Source organism: Alexandromys fortis, unplaced genomic scaffold (assembly GCF_014885135.2).
Source record: "Alexandromys fortis isolate MF-2015 unplaced genomic scaffold, M_Fortis_MF-2015_v1.1 scaffold_3, whole genome shotgun sequence".
Taxonomy (NCBI): domain Eukaryota; kingdom Metazoa; phylum Chordata; class Mammalia; order Rodentia; family Cricetidae; genus Alexandromys; species Alexandromys fortis.
This window is the reverse complement of record NW_026067909.1, coordinates 8,162,941-8,182,918: the sequence shown is the minus strand read 5'-3', so window position 1 is coordinate 8,182,918 and position 19,978 is coordinate 8,162,941. Positions and strand designations below refer to the sequence as shown.

The 19,978-nt window shown below is 48.0% G+C and overlaps 1 protein-coding gene across 14 annotated transcripts in view; it reads left to right on the top strand.

The window, feature by feature from the left end:
- The window catches only part of Cfap46 (cilia and flagella associated protein 46), a 96,522-nt gene that overhangs the window by 68,303 nt on the left and 8,241 nt on the right, over positions 1-19,978 (top strand). For 5 of the 14 annotated variants that reach the window (XR_007590853.1, XR_007590854.1, XM_050137429.1 and 2 more), the window contains 11 exons: positions 6,551-6,739; positions 7,676-7,868; positions 9,368-9,504; positions 9,584-9,763; positions 10,169-10,339; positions 12,428-12,525; positions 13,039-13,115; positions 13,537-13,631; positions 14,121-14,242; positions 15,090-15,169; positions 17,179-17,331. Coding sequence is in view for 4 of the 14 variants with exons in the window: in XM_050137429.1 (XP_049993386.1) it covers positions 6,551-6,739; positions 7,676-7,868; positions 9,368-9,504; positions 9,584-9,763; positions 10,169-10,339; positions 12,428-12,525; positions 13,039-13,115; positions 13,537-13,631; positions 14,121-14,242; positions 15,090-15,169; positions 17,179-17,331 (1,495 nt within the window). In the remaining 10 variants the exon portion in view is untranslated. Of the gene's footprint in view, positions 1-6,550; positions 6,740-7,675; positions 7,869-9,367; positions 9,505-9,583; positions 9,764-10,168; positions 10,340-12,427; positions 12,526-13,038; positions 13,116-13,363; positions 13,632-14,120; positions 14,243-14,269; positions 14,461-15,089; positions 15,170-17,178; positions 17,332-19,978 lie in introns of those variants that run through there. The other 9 variants (XR_007590856.1, XR_007590855.1, XR_007590859.1 and 6 more) reach the window with 9 other exon arrangements.

Sequence of the window (19,978 nt, the reverse complement as noted above, 5' to 3'; positions counted from 1 at the left end):
GGAATATCCCATGCAAAGGCTGATCGAAGGACAGCTGCAAACATCAGCAGGGATGAAAAGATTTACCGCATAGAGGAGACTAACCAAGAAGAAAGCTAATCTAAACATTATGACCATGATAGGAGAGCTGTAAAAGCAAACATTGGTCTTTAAAAAAATTGCTAAATCTATTAGAGCCAAAAGCTTCAGTATCCTTCTCTTCAATTATTAGTAGAACAAGTAAACATGAAATCAGCAAAGAATGAGAAGATTAAAATATTATCAACCACATTTTTTAATGTTTCACTCAGCAATACTAGAATACATTCTCACACAAATGTGGACTGTCTTCCAACATAGGCTATACTCTGAACATAAGATGAATCTCATTAAATATGAATCATACAGAGGATTGTATGTAATTAAATTGGGCATCAAAACCAGGAAGTAGGGGCTGGAGAGATGGCTCAGAGGTTAAGAGAACTGACTGCTCTTCCAGAGATCTTGAGTTCAATTGCCAGCAACCACATGGTGACTCACAACCATCTGTAATGGGGTCTGGTGCCCTCTTCTGGCCTGCAGGGATACATGCAGACAGAACACTGTGTATATAATAAATTATTAATTCTTTAAAAAAAAAAACAAACAGGAAGTAGAGTAGAAAAATCCATAGACAGAGAAAAGAGACTAGTGGCTTCTGGGGGACAAGGACAGGAACAAGAAGTGATGGCTAATGTTAGTATCCAGGCTAGAATCTGGGTTTCCTTGTAGAACAAACACTGTGGGTTTATCGTGTGCTACTGAATTGCATACTTCAGTGATTAGATTAATTTTATTTTATGTGTACGAGTGTGTTGCCTGTTAGTATGCATGTGTGCCTGGTGCCCATATAGGTAGGTCAGAAGAAGGTGTCAGATCTCTTAGAACTGGAGTTACAGACAGTTGTGAGCCACTGCATGGGAGTTGGGAATCCAACCTGGATCCTTTGCAAGCGTAGCAGGTGCTCTTAACCACTGAGCCATCTCTCCAGCCTTCATACTTCATATTTGTTGATTCATTTATGTTGCTTTTACCTTCGATTAAAAAAAATTGTGTGCATGGGAAGCCCCTAATGTTTAGAATATAAATAGAATGAAGCCGACAGTTCTGGGTCACAGAAGAAGCCAGAGACGGAATGTTTTGAAATGGGGGGCAGAAAGGACATCGGGGAGTTTAAGATGTCATTATAGTACTTGGGGGGACCTTGAGCACTAAGCACCTGAATAATAGCAATAATATCAATGGGCCAGACATCAGTGAGCTCAGCCTTTACCTTAAAAACAGAGAGCAGACCGAATCCTGAACAAGTAGCAGATGGGAATTAAAGGTGAAACAAAAAAGTCACTGAAAATCCAAAACAACCTCCAAGCCTAATAAAATCCACAAAACAAGAATTGTCAAGACCTTGGGTATCCAAGGGTAGTCTCTGAGCTGAGGTTCAAGCTCATTGCAACTCCTTAAAGAAGAAGGTCACAGCTGGGCATATACCATTAATCCCAGCACTCTGGAGGTAGAGGCAACTAGATCTCTATGAGTCCGAGGCCGGCCTGGTCTACAAAGAGTTACAGGATAGCCAGAGTGGTTATGCAGAAAAAGAAAGAAAAAAAAAACTGTCTCAGAAAAAATAAAATAAAATAAAAGGAAAGGAAAGGAAAAAACAAAACAACAGAGATGATCACTAGAGTCAAAGCTGGTTCTTCGGGACAGATTAGCGGTAAACTGAGTCAGACTTATCAGACAGTCCGTCAAGATTTAAGTGCCAAATACCAGAAATGAGTGACCTAGCCCTGCCATGGACTCTGCCCATGTTCAAAGGACAGTGAGGTGACCTGTGAATTTTACAAGTTAGGTGAATTAGACCCACACTTGCAGTGCCCGCTCAAAAAGAAATAACTATAGAGCAACTCTGTGAATGAGGGGAATTGAGTTTGTAATTGAAAACCTTATCACAAAGCAAATGTCAAGCCCGGGCAGATCTACTGTTGACTTCTACCAAATAGTTTTACAAAATACCACCTCTAAGCAGATGATTTTAGAAGTGAATTTTTCAATGAGATCAGTCTAACTCCAAAATAAGGTAAAGGAGGGCATAGTGGCACTCGCCTTTAATCTGAGAACTCAGGAGGCAGAGGCAGAAGAAGCTCTGTGAGTTCCAGGACAGCCTGGTCTAAATAGTAAGCTCCAAGACAGCCAGGACTACATAGGGAAACCTTGCCTCAATTTAAAAAAGTTGAAGCTCAAACAAACAAACAGGCAGACCAGTGCTACACCTGAGCAGAGCTAACATAAAAGTATAACACCATTTTTACTGGTGAACGACTTCCCAATTCTCTTTTTGCTGCTAAGGACTAAGATAGTGATGTCTTACCACTTCTATTCAGCCCCGTTCTGGGTGTTCTAGCCAAAGCAACAAGGCTAGGAAAGAAACTAAAGCAATCAGATAGAAAGAAGGGACATGGAAGTAAAATACTTTTTCACAATTGAAGAAGACGCCGGAAAATGACAAGCTCTCCCATGCTCTTGGGTCGGTAGAATTAACCTAGTAAAAATGGCGATCTTACCAAAAGCAATCTACAGATACAGTGCAATGCCTGTCAAAATCCCAGCGAAATTTTTCACAGACCTTGAAAGAACAATACTCAACTTCATATGGAAAAACAAAAAACCCAGGATAGCCAAAACAATCCTGTACGATAAAGGAACTTCTGGAAGCATCACAATCCCTGACTTCAAACTCCACTACAGAGCTACAGTACTAAAAACAGCCTGGTATTGGCATAAAAAACAGGCAGGGGGACCAATGTAACCGAATCAAAAACCCGGATATCAATCCACATATCTATAAACACCTGATTTTTGACAAAGAAGCAAAAAATATAAAATGGAAAAAAGCATAATCAACAAATGGTGCTGGCATAACTGGATATCAACATGTAGAAGAATGAAAATAGACCCATATCTATCACCATGCCCAAAACTCAAGTCCAAATGGATCAAAGACCTCAACATAAAGCTAGCCACACTGAACCTCATAGAAGAGAAAGTGGGAAGTACACTTGAACGTATTGGCACAGGGAACCACTTCCTAAATATAACCTCAGCAGCACAGACACTGAGAAAAACAATTAATAAACAGGACCTCCTGAAACTGAGAAGCTTCTGTAAAGCAAAGGACACGGTCAACAAGACAAAATGATAGCCTACAGAATGGGAAAAGATCTTCACTAACCCCACATCGGACAGAGGTCTGATCTCCAAAATATACAAAGAACTCAAGAGCAAAAGGTCATCAAAAGAAGAGATAATCCAATATAAAAAAAATGGGGTGCAGACCTAAACAGAGAACTCTCAACAAAGGAATCCAAAATGGCTGGAAGACATTTAAGAAAATGCTCAACATCCTTAGTCATCAGAGAAATGCAAACCAAAACAACTCTGAGATTCCATCTTACACCTGAAAGAATGGCAAAGATCAAAAACACTGATGACAACTTATGCTAGAGAGGATGTGAGGTAAAGGGAACACTCCTGCATTGCTGGTAGGAGTGCAAGCTGGTACAAGACCTTTGGATGTCACTGTGGCGATTTCTCAGAAACTTAGGAAACAACCTTCCTCAAGACCCAGTAATACCACTTTTGGGTATATATTCAAAGGATGCTCAATCGTGCCACAAGACCATGTGCTCAACTATGTTCATAGCAACATTATTTGTCAAAAGCCAGAACCTGGAAACAACCATTTATGCCTCTCAACCAAAGAACTGATGAGGAAAATGTGGTCCATTTACACAATGGAGCAGAAAAAAATAATGACATCTTGAAAATTGTGGGTAAATGGATGGAACTAGAAAACATCATATTGAGTGAGGTAATGCAGACCCAGAAAGACAAATAGAATGTGTACTCACTCAGAAGTGGCTTTTGGACATAGAGCAAAAAAAAAAAAAAAAAAAAAAAAAAAAAAAAAAAAAAAAAAAAAAAAANCAAAGAGGACCCTAAGAGAGACATATATGGATCTCATCTACATGGGAAGTAGAAAAAGAAAAGATCTCCTGAGTAAATTGGGAGCCTGGAAACCATGGGAGAGGGTAGAAGGGGAGGGGAGAGAAAGGGAAGGGAGCTAAGAAAAATATATAGCTCAATAAAAACAATAAAAAAATTATTTTTCACAGGTAGCATGATTTTATAGAAAATCATGTTATATACCAAAATTAAAAACTAGAAATAAGCTAAAAAGTTAATGAGCATTAATGTTTAATTGAATTTCAGGGTCATATTATATGCCTATACAAAGAACGATTGATTGTATATTAAAAATTAAAACAGTATCATTTATGGCTACTTAAAAATGAAAATTGTCCTCCAAAATGTGAATGTTTATACAATAAACATTTGCTGAGAATAGTTAAAGATGTCTTAAGTAAATGAAAACAAAAGGCACGTTCCTACATCAGAAGACTACATATTGTTAAGGTGTCAGTTCTTCCTTAACCATAACTAAGATTACTACAGACACTTTTTAATATATGTTGGCAATATAATTTTAAAGCATGAAAGGTCTAAAATAGCCAAGACAATTTCAAACAAGAGTAAAATTAGAAGCCCAATCGTACCTGACTCTGTTATAACTCTATAACTCTGTTATAGAGCTACAGCATTCAAGACCGTGTGCTCAGTGGGAAAACAAACAAACACGCAAACAGATCAATGGGACAAACCCAAGAATCCAGAAATAGAGACACACATAGAATCTAACAGAGGCACAACTCCATGGACAAAGGATAGTCTTTAGGTGATGCTAGAACATCAGGAAATGCATGTTCAAAAACCTCACCTTCCACTCACACCTCAGCCTGAGATAGAAAATAGCCTCAAATGGATCAGAAGCCTAAACCAAAAGCCTAGAACACACAGCAAAGTCCCTTGGTGATGAGATATTTAGCATAGACATGCACCTAACACATGATCCAATAAAAGGATAAATAGCTAAATTGGTCTTTTCTTTAAGCTACCAAGAAAAGGTGAAAAAACACAGACTGGGAGAAAACATTTGCAAATTTCGTACCTCGATAGCAGTAATGGACCAGGAATGCCTAAAGAACTCTCAAAATTTTAAGGGTGAAATATTAAAAATGAGCAAATTATTTGGAGAGGTATTTCCTCAAATGTGTGGGAAACAAGCACACGGAAAGACAAACATCGTCCTTGTGGCGTATGGAGGAGTCTCAAAACAACCAGACAGAGGTAAAGCGGACAGAACGACCACGCGCTATAAGATGCCACGTCTCCAAAGCTGATACTACACCACAGAGCAGCAGGCTGTCTTGAGCATGCCCTGCCAGAAACAGAGACAAGCACATTTGTGTCTTTTTACAGCATGAGGGTTTGTTGAAGAAAAATAAATTCACAAGGATTAGGAGTGTTCATGGCAAGCAATTTGCCAGATTATCTGGCTGCTTTAGTAATCTGGCCAAGGCAAATGCGGTTCTTATCTTCCAAACTCAGTTACAAATATTAACTCATATTACACAGCACACAGTGAGTAGTTCTGTATATGCACGTGTGTGGGTTGCAGAAGGAATACAAGTTAAAGAGGCTACCGAAGCGTTCAAGAGGTTTCAGAGGCGGGCTGAGAGAAATTCTATGGAGTTTGAATTGGAAAGAAATCCAGGAAAGAAACTGTTGCCACAGAGACTGAGCTGAGGACGAGTCAGGTTTGAGAACAAAAACCTAGACATCTGCAGAGATGCCAGGGCAGAGCAGGTTTGGGTCTGAATGGGCACACACGTAGACAATCAGAGACAGCTGCGTGACCAAGGGAAGCAGAAGCCTCCAGATTAGTTAGAGATTCTCTGCCTGGTGTTCTGCATGCACACACACACACCAGGTATCCGATGATAAACTGGTTTGGGGCCATGCCTTCACAGTGTTAGGTGTCCATCATCACTTTATGGGTGGTAGGTGAAGGAGTCGTGTCCTTTCCCTGGTGTGACATTCTGGTTACGTTCTTGGGCCTGGTTTCCCTAATATTTTAATATACCTATATACCCTTATGGTTTCAGTTCACCCCAGTAATTGCACAGAGTGGCTTTTTTTTTTCTCCCAGGAATAACCCGTGTATCTGTCTAGACTGCATAGGTGGTGCCAGACAGATGGTGGTGTTTGTGGGTCCAGCCAGGAGCTCAATCATCCTCCATCTTCAAAACCGCTTGCAAAATGGAGTCTCTCAGGGCAAAGGCCCAGCCTGAAAAACTACTGTTTATATACACAATACGAGCAGCTTAGAGCAGGAATCAGCCTGATGTCAATACAGGCTCAAGAGAGGACACGGGGGAATCCAGAGGGTGAACACCACGTTCCTTCCCTTAGGTTGGTAATAGTTTGGCATCTATTGGCATGTCAAAATGTATATCCATTTTACAGTTCAATTTCATACTTCAAATGCATTCTGCCTATGGCAGGTCGGCTATGCTTTGTCAGAATACTTTGCAATGGTTAGTGTCCTCGCTTTACCCAGTCCCAATCATCTCAGTTACAGAACATCAACTCCCCACTCATGAGGAGACTGGCTCACCTCAAACTCCGCCTGGTAGAAACATGCCTGGACATGCAGCAGCTCATCTGCAAGGAGGCCTTGGAGCTGCAGCTGGAGCAGGGCTCCTTTGAGAAGCTGCTTGCGGACTTCCTGCATAACACCAGCGACTTCTCATCCATCGACTTGGTGACTGCAGGGCTCCTTAGCCCCTGTTCTCTCCTGGGGGGCTGACACACTAAAAGCAGGTGCCAATCTGTGGGACCCCAATTTCCACCCACCCCACCCCCTGCCATGGCAGCTCTTGATGACTCCCATACTTTGCTGCCAGATCGCCCACCAAGAGGACTTAACTAACAATGAAGAGCTTATTGGAAGGCATTTCCTTTGTAGGCTTACAGCTTCCATTCCCAGGCCTTGGGGTTAGCCCCCCTCCCCCATTCCCTCCTAGCACTGCAGACAGAACAATTTGAATAAATGAATACCAATTGAAAAGAAAACCCTTCTTCCCCTTCCTTCCTTCCCTCCTTTCCCTCCCCTCCTCCTTCCTTCCTTCCTTCCTTCCTTCCTTCCTTCCTTCCTTCCTTCCTTCCTTCCTTCCTTCCTTTCCTTCTTCCCCTTTCTTCCCTCCCTTCCTCTCTCCCTCCTTCTTTCCTTCTTCCCTCCCTCCTCTCTCCTCCCTTCCTTCCTTCCATCCTTTCTTCCCTCCCTCCCTCCCCCTCCCCCCCTCCTTTAGGCAGCCCTAGGAATAGAACCCAGGGCCCTGCACATGCAAGGCTAGCACTTCACCAGCTCAGCTGTAGCTCCAGCACTTCCCATTCTCTTAAATGCCACGAGTCAGGTTAACTTTGGGTAAACATAAAGGATCCTACAGTTAGCCTCTATCTATAAGAGTTCTGGTTTATATTAGTAGAAGTTGTCTTTGATTATCATTCCAATATCTAAGTCCCAGAGACACCCCCTCATGCTACCACACAGGACTGCCCAGAGCAAAGACATCTCAAAGTGCCCCGAAGTTCCCTGCTAGGCAGTCCTGGAAGGTAGCTATCTGAGACCTCGGGGTGACTGGGTGGAGGTCACATGACAGCCGTTGGTGGTGACGGCATCTCCTTGTCTTCCCCAAAGCAATGGTTCATACTGAAGCGGACCCTGCCTCACACAGTGCTGACACAGCTGGAGAGTCTGCAGCCGCTTTGCGTGGGCTGCATGGACATCCGTGCCCAGCTTCTGGTCCTGGCTGGGAAGGCCCTCCATCTGCTTTCTGTGCAGACAGACCCGGTGTACCCTTCCTTCTGCTGGGAGGAAGACCTCCTGGTAGGTGGCCATTCTTCCCACTGAAGTCTAGTCCCTGATTTTTCCACCTCTGCTGTAGAACTGGGGCATAAGGGGTGTTCCAGCAACTCAACTAGGAGGGGTCTAGCCTTGGCATCCCTCTGTCTTGGTGGTTTGTGCCTGGTTGTGCACAGGCCCCTGGGAGCTTCAAAAACCTCATGCACTACTTGGGATACACCTAGGCCCTGGGTGTTGACCTCCATGCTAAGATGCGCCAGGATGGGTGTTGTCTGCCCCTATGGCCCTCTATGTACCACACGGCCCAGGAAATCTCTGAGAACGGCAAATGGCTCCTTTTCCTCTGATCCTCCCAGGGCCCACCCTCTTTTAGGGCTGGGTTCTCTGACAGAAACACTCACTAAATTCAGAAGCCTGGTGACAGCTCTTGCAAGCCTGCCTATCCCTGGTCCCCTTCCTCAGAGCCTGCACAGAGATATGTCTACTCCAAGATGGCACCAGCCTCAACAGACAAGCCAAAATGCCTAGCAGACAAACCCTGTGGGGTTCGCCCTCACAACCCAGTGTAGCAAGCCATGGCCCAGAACTCAGCGCCCAGAGAAGCTCCCAGACAGCTAGCTCTGAAGCCCTTGGCTGAGAACCCCGGGGGGGGGGGGGTTTGTGCTGAATTCTTAGGGTGTAGACAGCATGAAACCAATAAGACCCACGCTGGGTGAGCAGACGTTTGTAGCTCCTGCCAGGTCACAAAGTCAGGCTTGAGATGCGGAAGCACAAGCCCCACGGCTCTCTGTCCTGAGTTAAGGTCTTCATCTGTAATACAGTGGGGACCACTGTCTCTAGACATGTAATGACGGCAGTGGAGAGCTCAGGAACTCCAGGAAGCACACCTACTTCCTCCCAGACCCCGGAGTCCCCGCCTCTTTGCATTTGTTCCTTTTCCTCTTCCTCGGCTATGCCTGGCTGCTACTGTCCAGTTTCCTGACACCAAAGCTCACCCTCCTTCCTCCGAGTTTCCTTCTTGTTTTCCAGGCGCGCTCTTTCCTCTAAGCGCCTCTCCATGAAGCCTGCTAAGTTTAGTGTGGAGAGCTTTCATTCTCCAATTCATCTCCCCAATGGCACCGTGGTGTCTTCCTTGATGGGCTCCATGGCGCTAAGTGGCGTGTCTGACTCTGAGGCTACTGCACTGTCGCAGGCGTCTGTTCCCGATTATTAGCCCCACCTCACTCGTGATCACTGTCCTTGGGGATCTGCTGGTGGCCAGGGCCTGGTGGGTTTTGGCAGCACTGACACTCTTGAGAGGTGGCGTCACCCGATGCCAGGTGGGCCAGGGCCTGACTTTTCTCCCACTCTGTATGTGGGCCATGGAGAGGCTGCCTCTCAGTTCCTACCAAATTGGCAACACCATTGACCCCCCCAAACCCATGGCTCCTGAGCACTGGCAACTTCCAGGACCTACTGATCCCTACCATCTTCCCCTTCCCTAGCGTCTGTGTTCCCCTCTTAACATATGGTGTACACTGTAGGTAGGCCCCAAGCAGAACAGCCTGCAGTCGCTGGAGCCGGAGACAGACACAGAGGACAGGAATGTGGAGACCACCTCCAGGGACTCGACAACCTTGAAGGAAGCCCCCAAGGAACAAAACCAGAAGGCTGAGGGTCTGAAGGTACGCAGCCCTCCCTGCGGTATTCTGATGGCCTCTGCCTGAAGAGCCGGCCTTAGCTTGAGCTTTGTGCTGCCCGCAGAAGAGGGTGGCGCTGGCCCAGAGGTTCCTGGCTCAGACATCGGAAGTACTGCTGCAGTGTTTGCAAGCCGCCCTGAGCAGCAACCTTCTGGACATCGCAGCCACTGCCAGCTTAGAGATGGTGGAGTGTATTGGCACCCTGGATCCCATAACCACCTGCCAGTTCCTGTCACTGTCGCAGGTACGGACCTCCTCTGTGCATCTCCAAAAGGGCCCTTGTCTGTCACCTTGTCTGTAAGTACCAGGTGCTGCTCTCATTAGACAGGGCTGGGGTGGCCCTGTGGCTGAAAAAAGAAGAGACCCTCCTTGTTCTCTGAGTCTTAGGTTGTGCTGGTCCTCAAGGAGTGGAAGCCAGCCAGGTACCTGTTCTTGTAGCTCTGCAAACACACGCTGTGCTCACCCTGTACCCCAAGTCTCCTTGGTGAAAGGTACTGCTCTCCCTCCTGCAAGCTGGCATAGTCCAGCTACACAGTGGACAGAGATCCAGCAGAGGGTGACCTACATATACTCCCAGATGCCCACTCGAGGCTCCGTCACCCTCAGCCCTTTCCCACTGCACACACCACCCCTCTCTGCTCCATTCCAGAGCTGTTCAACCTCAGAGATGATGCGGGATGTCCTGCTCACGGCCACGGACAACACCAGCAGCTCCCAGCTGGCGGCCCTGCTGCAGCTCCACCAGCGGCTGAGGCAGCAGGACAGGACCTCCACCAGCCTGTTTGCCAGCGTGGAGCAGAGGCTGGCCTCCACTTCCAGGGTAAAGGGCAAAGGAGCCTGCAGAGCTGCTCCTGTGGCCTGGAGGCCTCTGAGCTCACTTGCTGACTGCTAAGAGGACAGCTTCTAAGTGACGCTTGCCTTACCCCTTCTAGCTGTGTGGTTCTGGAGGACCACGCAACCTCTCTGAGCCCCCTCTGCTGTGGGTGCAAGGACAAGAAAGCTTAGAGAATTGCAGTTCCTTCCCCCCACTTGCCCCAGGGTAGCCTAGGTGTAGTCGGACCTTTTCGCGGGGACGCTAGCTCACAAATAATGACACGTAGACTTATTATTAATTAGGAATGCTTGTCTGCTAGCTTAGGCTTGTTCCTAACTAGCTCTTATAACTCAAATTAACCCATTTCTATTCATCTATGTGCTGCCACGTGACCCGTGGCTTGTTACCTCATCCCCTCCATGCCATGCTTCCTCTGCATCTGACTGGCATCTCCTCGTAACTCTGCCCTCAAAATCCTGCCTAGCTATTGGCCGTTTAGCTTTTTATTAAACCAGTCACAGTGACATGCCTTTACACAGCGTAAAGGAATATTCCACAACACCCAGATCTTGGTAAAGTCCAGTGACTAGCCAGTTTCATCTGTGTGGATTGCGTTGGGTGGGCTACTCAGTCTAGGGGTTGTAACCCACCCGCAATCAAGTTACTCCAGGGTCTCGGAGGGGCGCTACCTGGAAGGGAATGAGCTAAGACAGAAGAAGGAGGCCAAGCAGTTTTGTCAAAGCCTCCGTTTATTAGGGACGGGTTACAGTTTATATATGGTAAGGAATGGGGGGCAGGGTAACTGGATTCTTGCTGCGTGTTCCAGGTCACGTAGGCCAGGAGGTAGGCTAGGAAGTCAAGTGGCCACACCTGGTTCCCTGGATAGCTGGAATGTGAGGCGGGTTCCGCTAAGAGATTGCTGCTAATTGGGTGAGGGGCATTCTGCAGACTCCCCAGGGTGATGGTTCCTGTAATGATTGTTAGAGGGGAAATGGCTCCTGACACATCTGTGCTCTGACCAAGTGTGTCAAGAAAAACTGTGATGACATTTCACCAGCCACAGACAAAACGGATGATGAGGGTGGCCTGGCCACTTTCACTCCTCCTCACTCTGGGCTGCCTCTTGGTCCTCCTCGGGGGTGGCAATGCCTGCCTCTTCACCTGCCGTGTGGGTACAGCCATTGGGGAAAATCCACCAGGTGCTTATTCGCTAACAAAAAGTTTTCTAAGGAACAATTGCAGTTTTGCAAACTCAAAGTTCTATCTTGAAGCCATGAGCATTAGTAGCTCACACAGGAGATCCCGGGAGACTTCCCAGGGCCCATGCTGGCTGCCTGCCCTGGGCAGCGGAGACCTTGCAGTGTGCAGTGTCTAGGATTACTCAGATTATCCATGCATAGTACTCTCAGGAAGCAGAACTGGAGCTCTGGAGTAAACCGACCCCAAACTGGGTCAGCAGCCTGCAGACTCAGGACTAGGTGGATGCCTTCAGTTAGTCTGGAAGAAGCAGTAAGGACCCCGTTTTTGTTTTGTTTTGTTTGAGACAGGATTTCTTTGTGTAGCCCTGGCTGTCTCTGTCCTGGAACTAGTTCTGTAGACCAGGTTGGCCTCGAACTCGCAAAAATTCGCCTACCTCTGCATCCCCAGTGCTGGGATTAAAGGTGTACACTACCACCACCCAGCAGTTAGGACCATACTGAAGAAATGTTGTTTAAGATTTCCAGAAACTTGGGGCTGGAGATGGCTCAGTGGTTAAGAGCATTGCCTGCTCTTCCAAAGGTCCTGAGTTCAATTCCCGGCAACCACATGGTGGCTCACAACCATCTGGAATGAGGCCTGGTGCCCTCTTCTGGCCTGCACACACACACACACACACACACAGAATATTGTATACATAATAAATAAATAAATAAATAAATATTAAAGAAAAAAAAAGATTTCCAGAAACCACACCAGCAAGCCAGGCAAGAGGCGCCTGTAAACTTCTCGGGCCTCTGCTGCCCCCTTGTGGTAGTAATGCATTTCACAGCCCAGACCACCGGGGAGAGAGCAGTGGCCCTGAGCCCTGAGTGATTTTTCCCCTGTCACACACAGGCATGGCAGAGTCTCTGTGTCACAGATCAGCATTTCACCTTCCTGAATGAGATCCCATCCATGTTCCGGATCCTCTTTCTACAGCACTCACCAGACAGGTGAGGTCTCCCCTCCCCATCGCTGTATATTTCTACCCTGTTGAGAAGCGCAGCCAGGAAGCACAGCAAGGAGACATGGGCATAGCAAGCTCGTCCCACCTCAGCTCCCGTCCTGAGGCAGACTGGGCTCTCTAGAAAGCATACTGGACAGACTCAGCTAGCCCACTTGTCAGGCGTGGGCACTCGTTCAATCCAGAGACACAGGAAGTCCTCTTCTGACCCTCCTGGGAAAGGCCAGGGTGAATTTCCGTGATGATGGGGGTGCTCTGTGATCCGTGCCCACACAGGGTCCTTCTGTTAGGTCTGTGTATGCTTACGCTCCTGGGTCTTTTGTAATTTCAAGTCTCCCTTGGGTTATATAGACTGATTCGTGGGCCTCTGCCTGGCAAAGGAAACAAGGAGAGGTACCGACTGGGTGCCAGCTGCCGATTGTCTCGATGGGCTCCTGAGACCCATGTGCCTTGCCGTTTACCTCCTGTGGGAATGAGCTTGTGACCTTCATTCTACCTGCAGGTCCTGTCTGTATGGTGCCGCCTTTGAGAGACCAAAGTCCATGCCTGCACCCAAGGGGAAAACGGTCTCAGTGGGTGGTAAGCTTGGGTGTGAGCAGGGCTCCTCCCATTGACTGCAGATGGGGTACGGTGACTGTGGGACCCCCCCCCCCGACCACACAGCAGGACCTCCTGCTTCCAGATGCAGGGCTGAGGGGAGGCTGAGCCCAGGATAGAAAATAGAATCATCACGTGTTTCTAAGGGATCCAAAGGGTTCAGGCCTCCCGAGAGCTCCCCCATCAATCACCACTGTGTTTTGCCTCTGCCTGAACTTTCTGGGTACCAGACCCTGTGCTGCCCAGGGAGGAATGGGGAAGGCCATGTGAAGGCCTTTCCATCACATGCCTCGCCTCTGAGATATCAGAGTTGAAGATGTCCTCAAGGGCCTCTCACGTCTCCACTTGTTCACATAGAAGCTCTGCTCTGAGCCCTGTGAAAGCTGTGGGTGTGTCTCTACAGGTCACTGCAAGGTAATGCGGGTGACTATGAGTCAAACTATGTTCTCAGAGCTGTTGACCATGGTCCAGTGGATGCAGAAGCAGACACAGGCCCAGGTACACAGCAAAGATAAGACCCTGAACCCAAGCCCTTGAAGTCTAAGGCTCCATCTGCAGACTGCAGTCCATCCTAGGGAAAGCCAGGCTTCCAAGTCTTGGCTTGGGCAGAGTTCTGGGCCCAGATCTCAAGGGGATGAAGGTGAAGCCCTGGGAAAGGTGGGGAGCTCTCCTGACTCCTTGAGTTGAGTCTGGCGCCAGCAAAGGTACCTGCTTACCTCTTCTCTGCAGAGCATTGAGGTTAGCTGTCCTGGGTCTATCCCTACCACTGGGATACTCCATAGTGTCAGCAGAGACAGGGACAGGGCTGAGATGTCAGGACAGTCTCCAGAAAACCACTAGGAGCACTGTGCTGGGAAGGACCAAAGCATGTCAACACTCTGTCTGGAAGGGTTGAAGCTTGGTTCTTTCCCTGGGTTTTTCCCAGTTTGGTAGGAAGTCCCTATGTAGACACCCATGAACAATAGGCTGTGCTTTGGGTTGGGACAGAAATTGGACACCTTGAATGATGAGGAGCAAGACCCATGTGTGCAGAAGCTGAATAACATCCTGAAATACATGGAGGAATATATGAAGCCCATCGCCCCCCTGTTCACCTTCCCAGATGCCAGGTATCAACACGTCATTTCCTCTGAAAGTTCCCAGGAGCAGCCAGCTTCCTGTCACCAGGTGATGGGCAGTTGTCCCTAGCTGAAGAAGGAGCTAGAGACTGTTGGGCATGGGCTACAACTCCCGCAGTAACCAGAATCTTCCCGGAGCCCCAGGAAAGGTCAGCCGGGTGTAGCTGAAGGCCAGCTCCGACTCCAGATCTGAAGAGCAAAGTACCGATGTGAGCCGAGTAGCCAGCTGTGATGGGTAGAAAGCCAGAGCTGGGTCCTGAGAATGCCCTCCACATGGAAACTGGTCTCTGAGTGTCCGGTCCCTACTAAGGACAAACCTAAGAGCCTGGCTGTTCTGTGGGTTTTGTAGGCAGGAATTCAGCCACTGCAACTGCTGCTGCTGCCCCTGCCCCACTGACCTCCTGCTCTGAGGATGGTGTGGGAGAACTAGCAGGTCCCCAGGACTCAGGCTGGGCATTCATTCTGAAAGAAAAGAAGGCAGGTGGAAGGTGGCGGCGGCCTACTTGTCCAGCAGCAGGTGTCCCTGTCTGTTGACACTCTGTGAAACTCCCCTGGTATAGAGATGGCCCTCAGTGATTGCTGGGTGTAGTAGCACATGTCTTCAATCCCAGCATTCAGGAGGCAGAGGCAGGTGGATCTCTGTGAGCTCAAGGCCAGCCTGGTTTACATGGAGAGCTGTGGGCCCAGCGAGAGCTGTATTGCAAGACTGGCTATGCCTTTAAGAGACAAAACAAAGCAGCAATTATTGGCTGAGGAACAGGCTGGGTGGTGCCTCTCATAGTCTTTGAATATCTTCCTATGCTTTCTAAAGTCTGAACACAGTTGCTCTGAATTTCAGAACACAGATGACAATGTCAATGGCGGACGCAGGGAAACACAGAGCCAAAGAGAAAGATAGGAAGCCCTCTCTCCCTTTAGGTGAGTGGCAGGGGCAGACCCACCGATTCCTGAGGAGCCCGTGTGGTCACTCACCCTCCCATCAGGAAAAACCTAGGTGGGTCAGGAGTCACAGGTTCCATACCCAAACAAGTCCCACACCCAAGTGCTACCCAGGCGCCTTGAGGTCCCCAGTACACAATTACCCAAGGCGAGGTGAAAGGTCATAAATCAGTGCTTCTTGTCTTCCTAATGCAGTGACCTCATGCTGTGGTGACCTCAGCCATAAAATCATTTTCATTGCTACTTTTTACAACTGTCATTTTGCTACGGTTATGAATCATGTTGTAAATATCCATGTTTTCCGATGGTCTCAGGCAACCCCTATGAAGAGTCATTTGGTCCCCAAAGGGGTCTCGACCCATAGGTTGAGGACCACTGCCCTAGAAGGTGCTGGGCATGGAGACTGACGGCTCACTGAAAGGGGTTGTCAAACAGCAGAGCCACCCTGCCCTTTCTGAGAAAATGGTCACTTCTTGACACACACAGTGCCTGTAAGCAAGAGCAATAGTGCTGACCCAGCCGTCGCTACCCTGGCCAGGCAGGAGGAGGTGGCTCTGCTGAGTCTGCTGATGTTTCTAGGAAAGATGGGGATTGTGGGCCTGCCTTAGGGAGCTCATCAGAGGCAGCCACGGGAAGGCGCTCTGTCCCATCCACCTGGTACTCATATGTGGTCTCTGCTGGGGGCACTGTCTGTGGGTATCTTTAGCACAGCCCTGCAGATTTGATTCCTGCTGAAAAGAATGGGAGGATGCTCTTTTTTTAAATTATAGTATAATGTGGCATTTTATTTATTCTGTCAATTAAAAATGCAATTAAAATATTTATAATATTAATTGAACTTAATCTAAGAAATCAATTATCATGTTTTTACATGTCAATATTGGGTATTAAAAGGACAGTCAATATAATTATGTTCAAAATTATTCATCCCCAAACTTGTAAATATTTGGTGTTGGGATGCTACATAACTCCTGGCAGGAAGGTCGAGTGGGTGCCATCTTGGCTACTTCTGTGATTTCACTAACTTCTTTTTTAAAAGGCAATTTCCTATCTTAAATGTTGTCTGGTTTTCTATTCCCACAAAGAATTATTGACATATGGCCAAGCGGATGGCTGTTTGCCCTCCTCCCCCTCAAAAAAGCCACAATCCTCCTCCCAAGTCAAGCTGGTCATACTGCCATGACCCAGACGTAAGCACTGCAAGACCTGCAAGTTGTGAATGAGTTAGACCTGAATTGGGGCGAGGGGAGGTGGTGCAGAATTATTGCCTCAACCAGGGGTGTGGAGGCTTCACACTCTGTGGGCAGGCTGGTCAGGTCCTGGGTCCTCGCTCCTAGACTGAGTCTCTGCCTTGCATTAAATTCCCAGGATTACAAACACGAACAAAGAGTCACTGCTGGGTTTCAGGCAAACCTGCTCTGGCTCTGAAAATTAAGAAAACACAGCTGAAGTGTCCGTGGCCCCGCCTCTGGGTACCAGCATAGCTGCAGGCAGAGTGGCAGTCCTCAGCAGTCCGCGGCACATATCTGTGGGCAGTGAGAGGCTACCGTTTGGGTCAAGAGAGCAAGCCTTCCTTCCAGGATGCTCTGGAGGACTCACTGTTTGAGAAGTCCTCTGGGAGGAGTTTTCATCAGCCTGGACTTTACCCGTCATGCCTTGGGAGTCAGGTGTCCTGAGATGTAGCATCCTGTAAGGTGTGCCGCTAAGTCTGGGCTCTTGCCCAGGTCCACGCTGTGAGCTTGATCTCACCATCCAAACCAGCGGCTGCCTCAGGGACCCTAGCATGCCATCAGTGCAGCTGTGCATCTGCAAGCTGGGCTGGGGCTGCACTTTTCCCTCGTACCTCCATGGCGGGGACAGCTGCCACCAGGCCAGTTACCTAGACACGAAGTCAGGGCTTGGAGTGATGAAGCCCAGGCTCTAGGGTCTGCCCTGCGCCCAGAGCTAGTCTTTCTCGTGTTTGAGCTGCTGTCGTTTCCTTTCCGCAGGGCAGCCTTACCCCGAGTACATGATCCTGATCGTAGACAAGCTCCTTCTAGAGCTGCCCCTCGAGGGGCTCTCCTTGCTCAGTGAGGTCACCTCCCTGTCAAGAGAGTTTTCTCTCCAGATGCTATGGAACCGTCTCCACAAGGAGGAGCTAGGTGAGTCGTGCCTTAGCCACAGTAATGCTTAATCTCAAAATGGGCACTTTGAAATTACATTTCAGATAAAACATCGTTAACTCCTGTCGAAAGGTAAGGAGCAAGGCACTGGGGGTGCAGCCCAGTGTGGAGCATTGACCAGCATGTACAAGGCCCTGGGCTCTATAACCAGCCCTGCAAACAATTGCCAAGTGTTTTTAACATTTTCCTTGGCCCTTATTCACTCAAAATCAGTTCCAGAATAGACACTTGGTGCTGCGAATGGAAAGCCCACTTGAGTCCATGTTAACACAGTAAAGAAGAATCCTGCTGATAAAAAAATATAAAAAAAAAGCTACTTGCATGCTTCAATGTATGCATGCAACAATGTATAAACAGCAAAACCTCATTATAGTATATAAATGAATATGTGGTGAACATTTTCAATAAAATTAAATTTTATGTTGTAGAAGGTACCACTGAACTGACAGAAACTTTCAATTTAGAAAAGTATAGTAAATATTAAACATTTTGTATTAAAAAAAATTAACACCCAGAATCGTTTGGTTAGATGTGGAGGGACAGTGAGGGAAAACAGGCCCTGAGTCAGGCCTGGGCAAGGCAGAAAACAAGGATTTGGGGGCCATCACCTGTGAGACCGCAAGATACTTCAGTCTGTGAAAGTCCTCTAAACTGTGCCTGGGGCATACTGCGACTTTGGAATACATGTTGTACATCAATAAATCGCAAATTGGAGCCGAAAATGTGGCTCAACGGTAGAGCATTCACCCAGCGCCAACAAAGCCCTTGGTTATAAACCCAGGACTGCAAAAAGTGAAAAGCAGTCAGTAATCAATAAATACCAAATAAAGTTAAAAATCGATTAGGCTTCTGCTGCTACTCCAGATAAAATAATATGAGCCATATTCTTCCAACCAAGATGACGAGAAGCCGGAAAAGAGGAAGCAAGGTACCAGCCAACCCAGGGTGGCAACATCCTCCAAGAGAGAGGAAATACATGCTGTCTTAGGGTTTCTATTGCCCTGGAGAGACACCATGACCACGGCAACTCTTGTAAGGGAAAAAGATTTAATGGGACTGGCTAACATTTCCAGAGGTCACGGGACATGGTGGCATATGCAGGCAGACACGGTGCTGGAGCAGGAGCTGAGGGTCCTACATCTTAACTAATAGGCAGCAGGAAGTGGTGTGAGACACTGGGTGATATCTTGAGCATGTGTGAGACCTCAAAGCCCACCTCCACAGTGACACACTTCCCCCAACAAGACCACACCTACTCCACAAGGCCACCCCTCCCAATAGTGCCACTCCCTTTGGGGACCATTTTCTTTCAAACCAGCACACTTGACCCAGGAGCTTCTTAGAGACTTGTGACTCAGACATGGGCAGTAACCCAGGAATAACCCAGGAGGCTCCTGGGCTGAAGGCATGCAGCTAGGAGCCTGGAGGGGAAGCTGAGAAACTTGGGGGACAGCACAGCGAGAGGTGACAACTGTTTAAAAAGATCTACAGAGGACCCCATGGAGGCCAGTGGAAGTGAGGCCAGCAATAGTGACCCCAAAGGTCAGGGAAAGAAGCAAGCAGCCATGGAGCAAGGGGGTGATAGCTTTTCATTTAAAAAAAAAAAAACCGGGTGGTGGTGGCGCACACCTTTAATCCCAACACTTGGGAGGCAGAGGCAGGCGGATCTCTGTGAGTTTGAGGCCAGCCTGGTCTGCAAGAGCTAGTTCCAGGACAGGCTCCAAAGCTACAGAGGAACCTTCTCTCGAAAAAAAAAACAACAACAAAAAACTGTTTAAAATATCTTTGAACAGACAGTTGAGTGAAAGGAAATAAGGAAATAAGAGCAATACTTGTGGGATTTCCTGACAGGCATGGCAAGACCAGAGCAAGAGCTGCGGGGAGCTACTATGCAGGCTCTGCCAGGGCCCTATGCAGTAACTGATGCAGGGCGGCATCGCTTAAAGGGGGATTGTGGTAAAATGCAAACTAAACCCTCAAGCAAACATGAAGAACAATCCAAACCCCGGTGTTCACTGGAGATTGGTGCTGGTGGGGAGTGGGGGGAAGAAGCAGACTGTGGGAGGCACACACTGAAACTCCACACACATCCACAGCTGCTAGGGCAGCTGCAGTTGGGCAGGCCAGTGTGGAGGGTGAGGACTGGAGGCCTCTGTGCCCGAGACCGAGCAATGGATGGACGAGTTTGGAATGGTGGGTAGATACAGTGGGTGTCCATCAGAGGAAATGGGGTCCGCCGGGTGAAGGAACACCTGTTCTCCCAAGTCTGTGGCATTCCCATTCACAGTGGCCTAAGTGTCCATCCCTGGATGAAGAGTTACAGAAGATGTTGTGTATCTATACAACAGCCGTAGAGAAGAGGAGGGTTGCTTTAAGACAACATGGGTGAGCCTGGTGGGCCTTATGCTGGGCACAGACAGCAAGCATACACTATGCCGCTGATCCTGGGAATCTCAGAAAGTTCATCTCCACAGCAGAGAGAAAGGGACAGGCAGGGGCTGGAGCCAGGAGCTGTTGCCAAGGGCACAAAATCCTAGTTGCAGGAAAAAGTTTGAGAGCTTGGTTGGGCGACATGGTGATGGTGGCCAATGCAATGCCATGTTTCTTCTGGTTTTTTGCTCTTTTT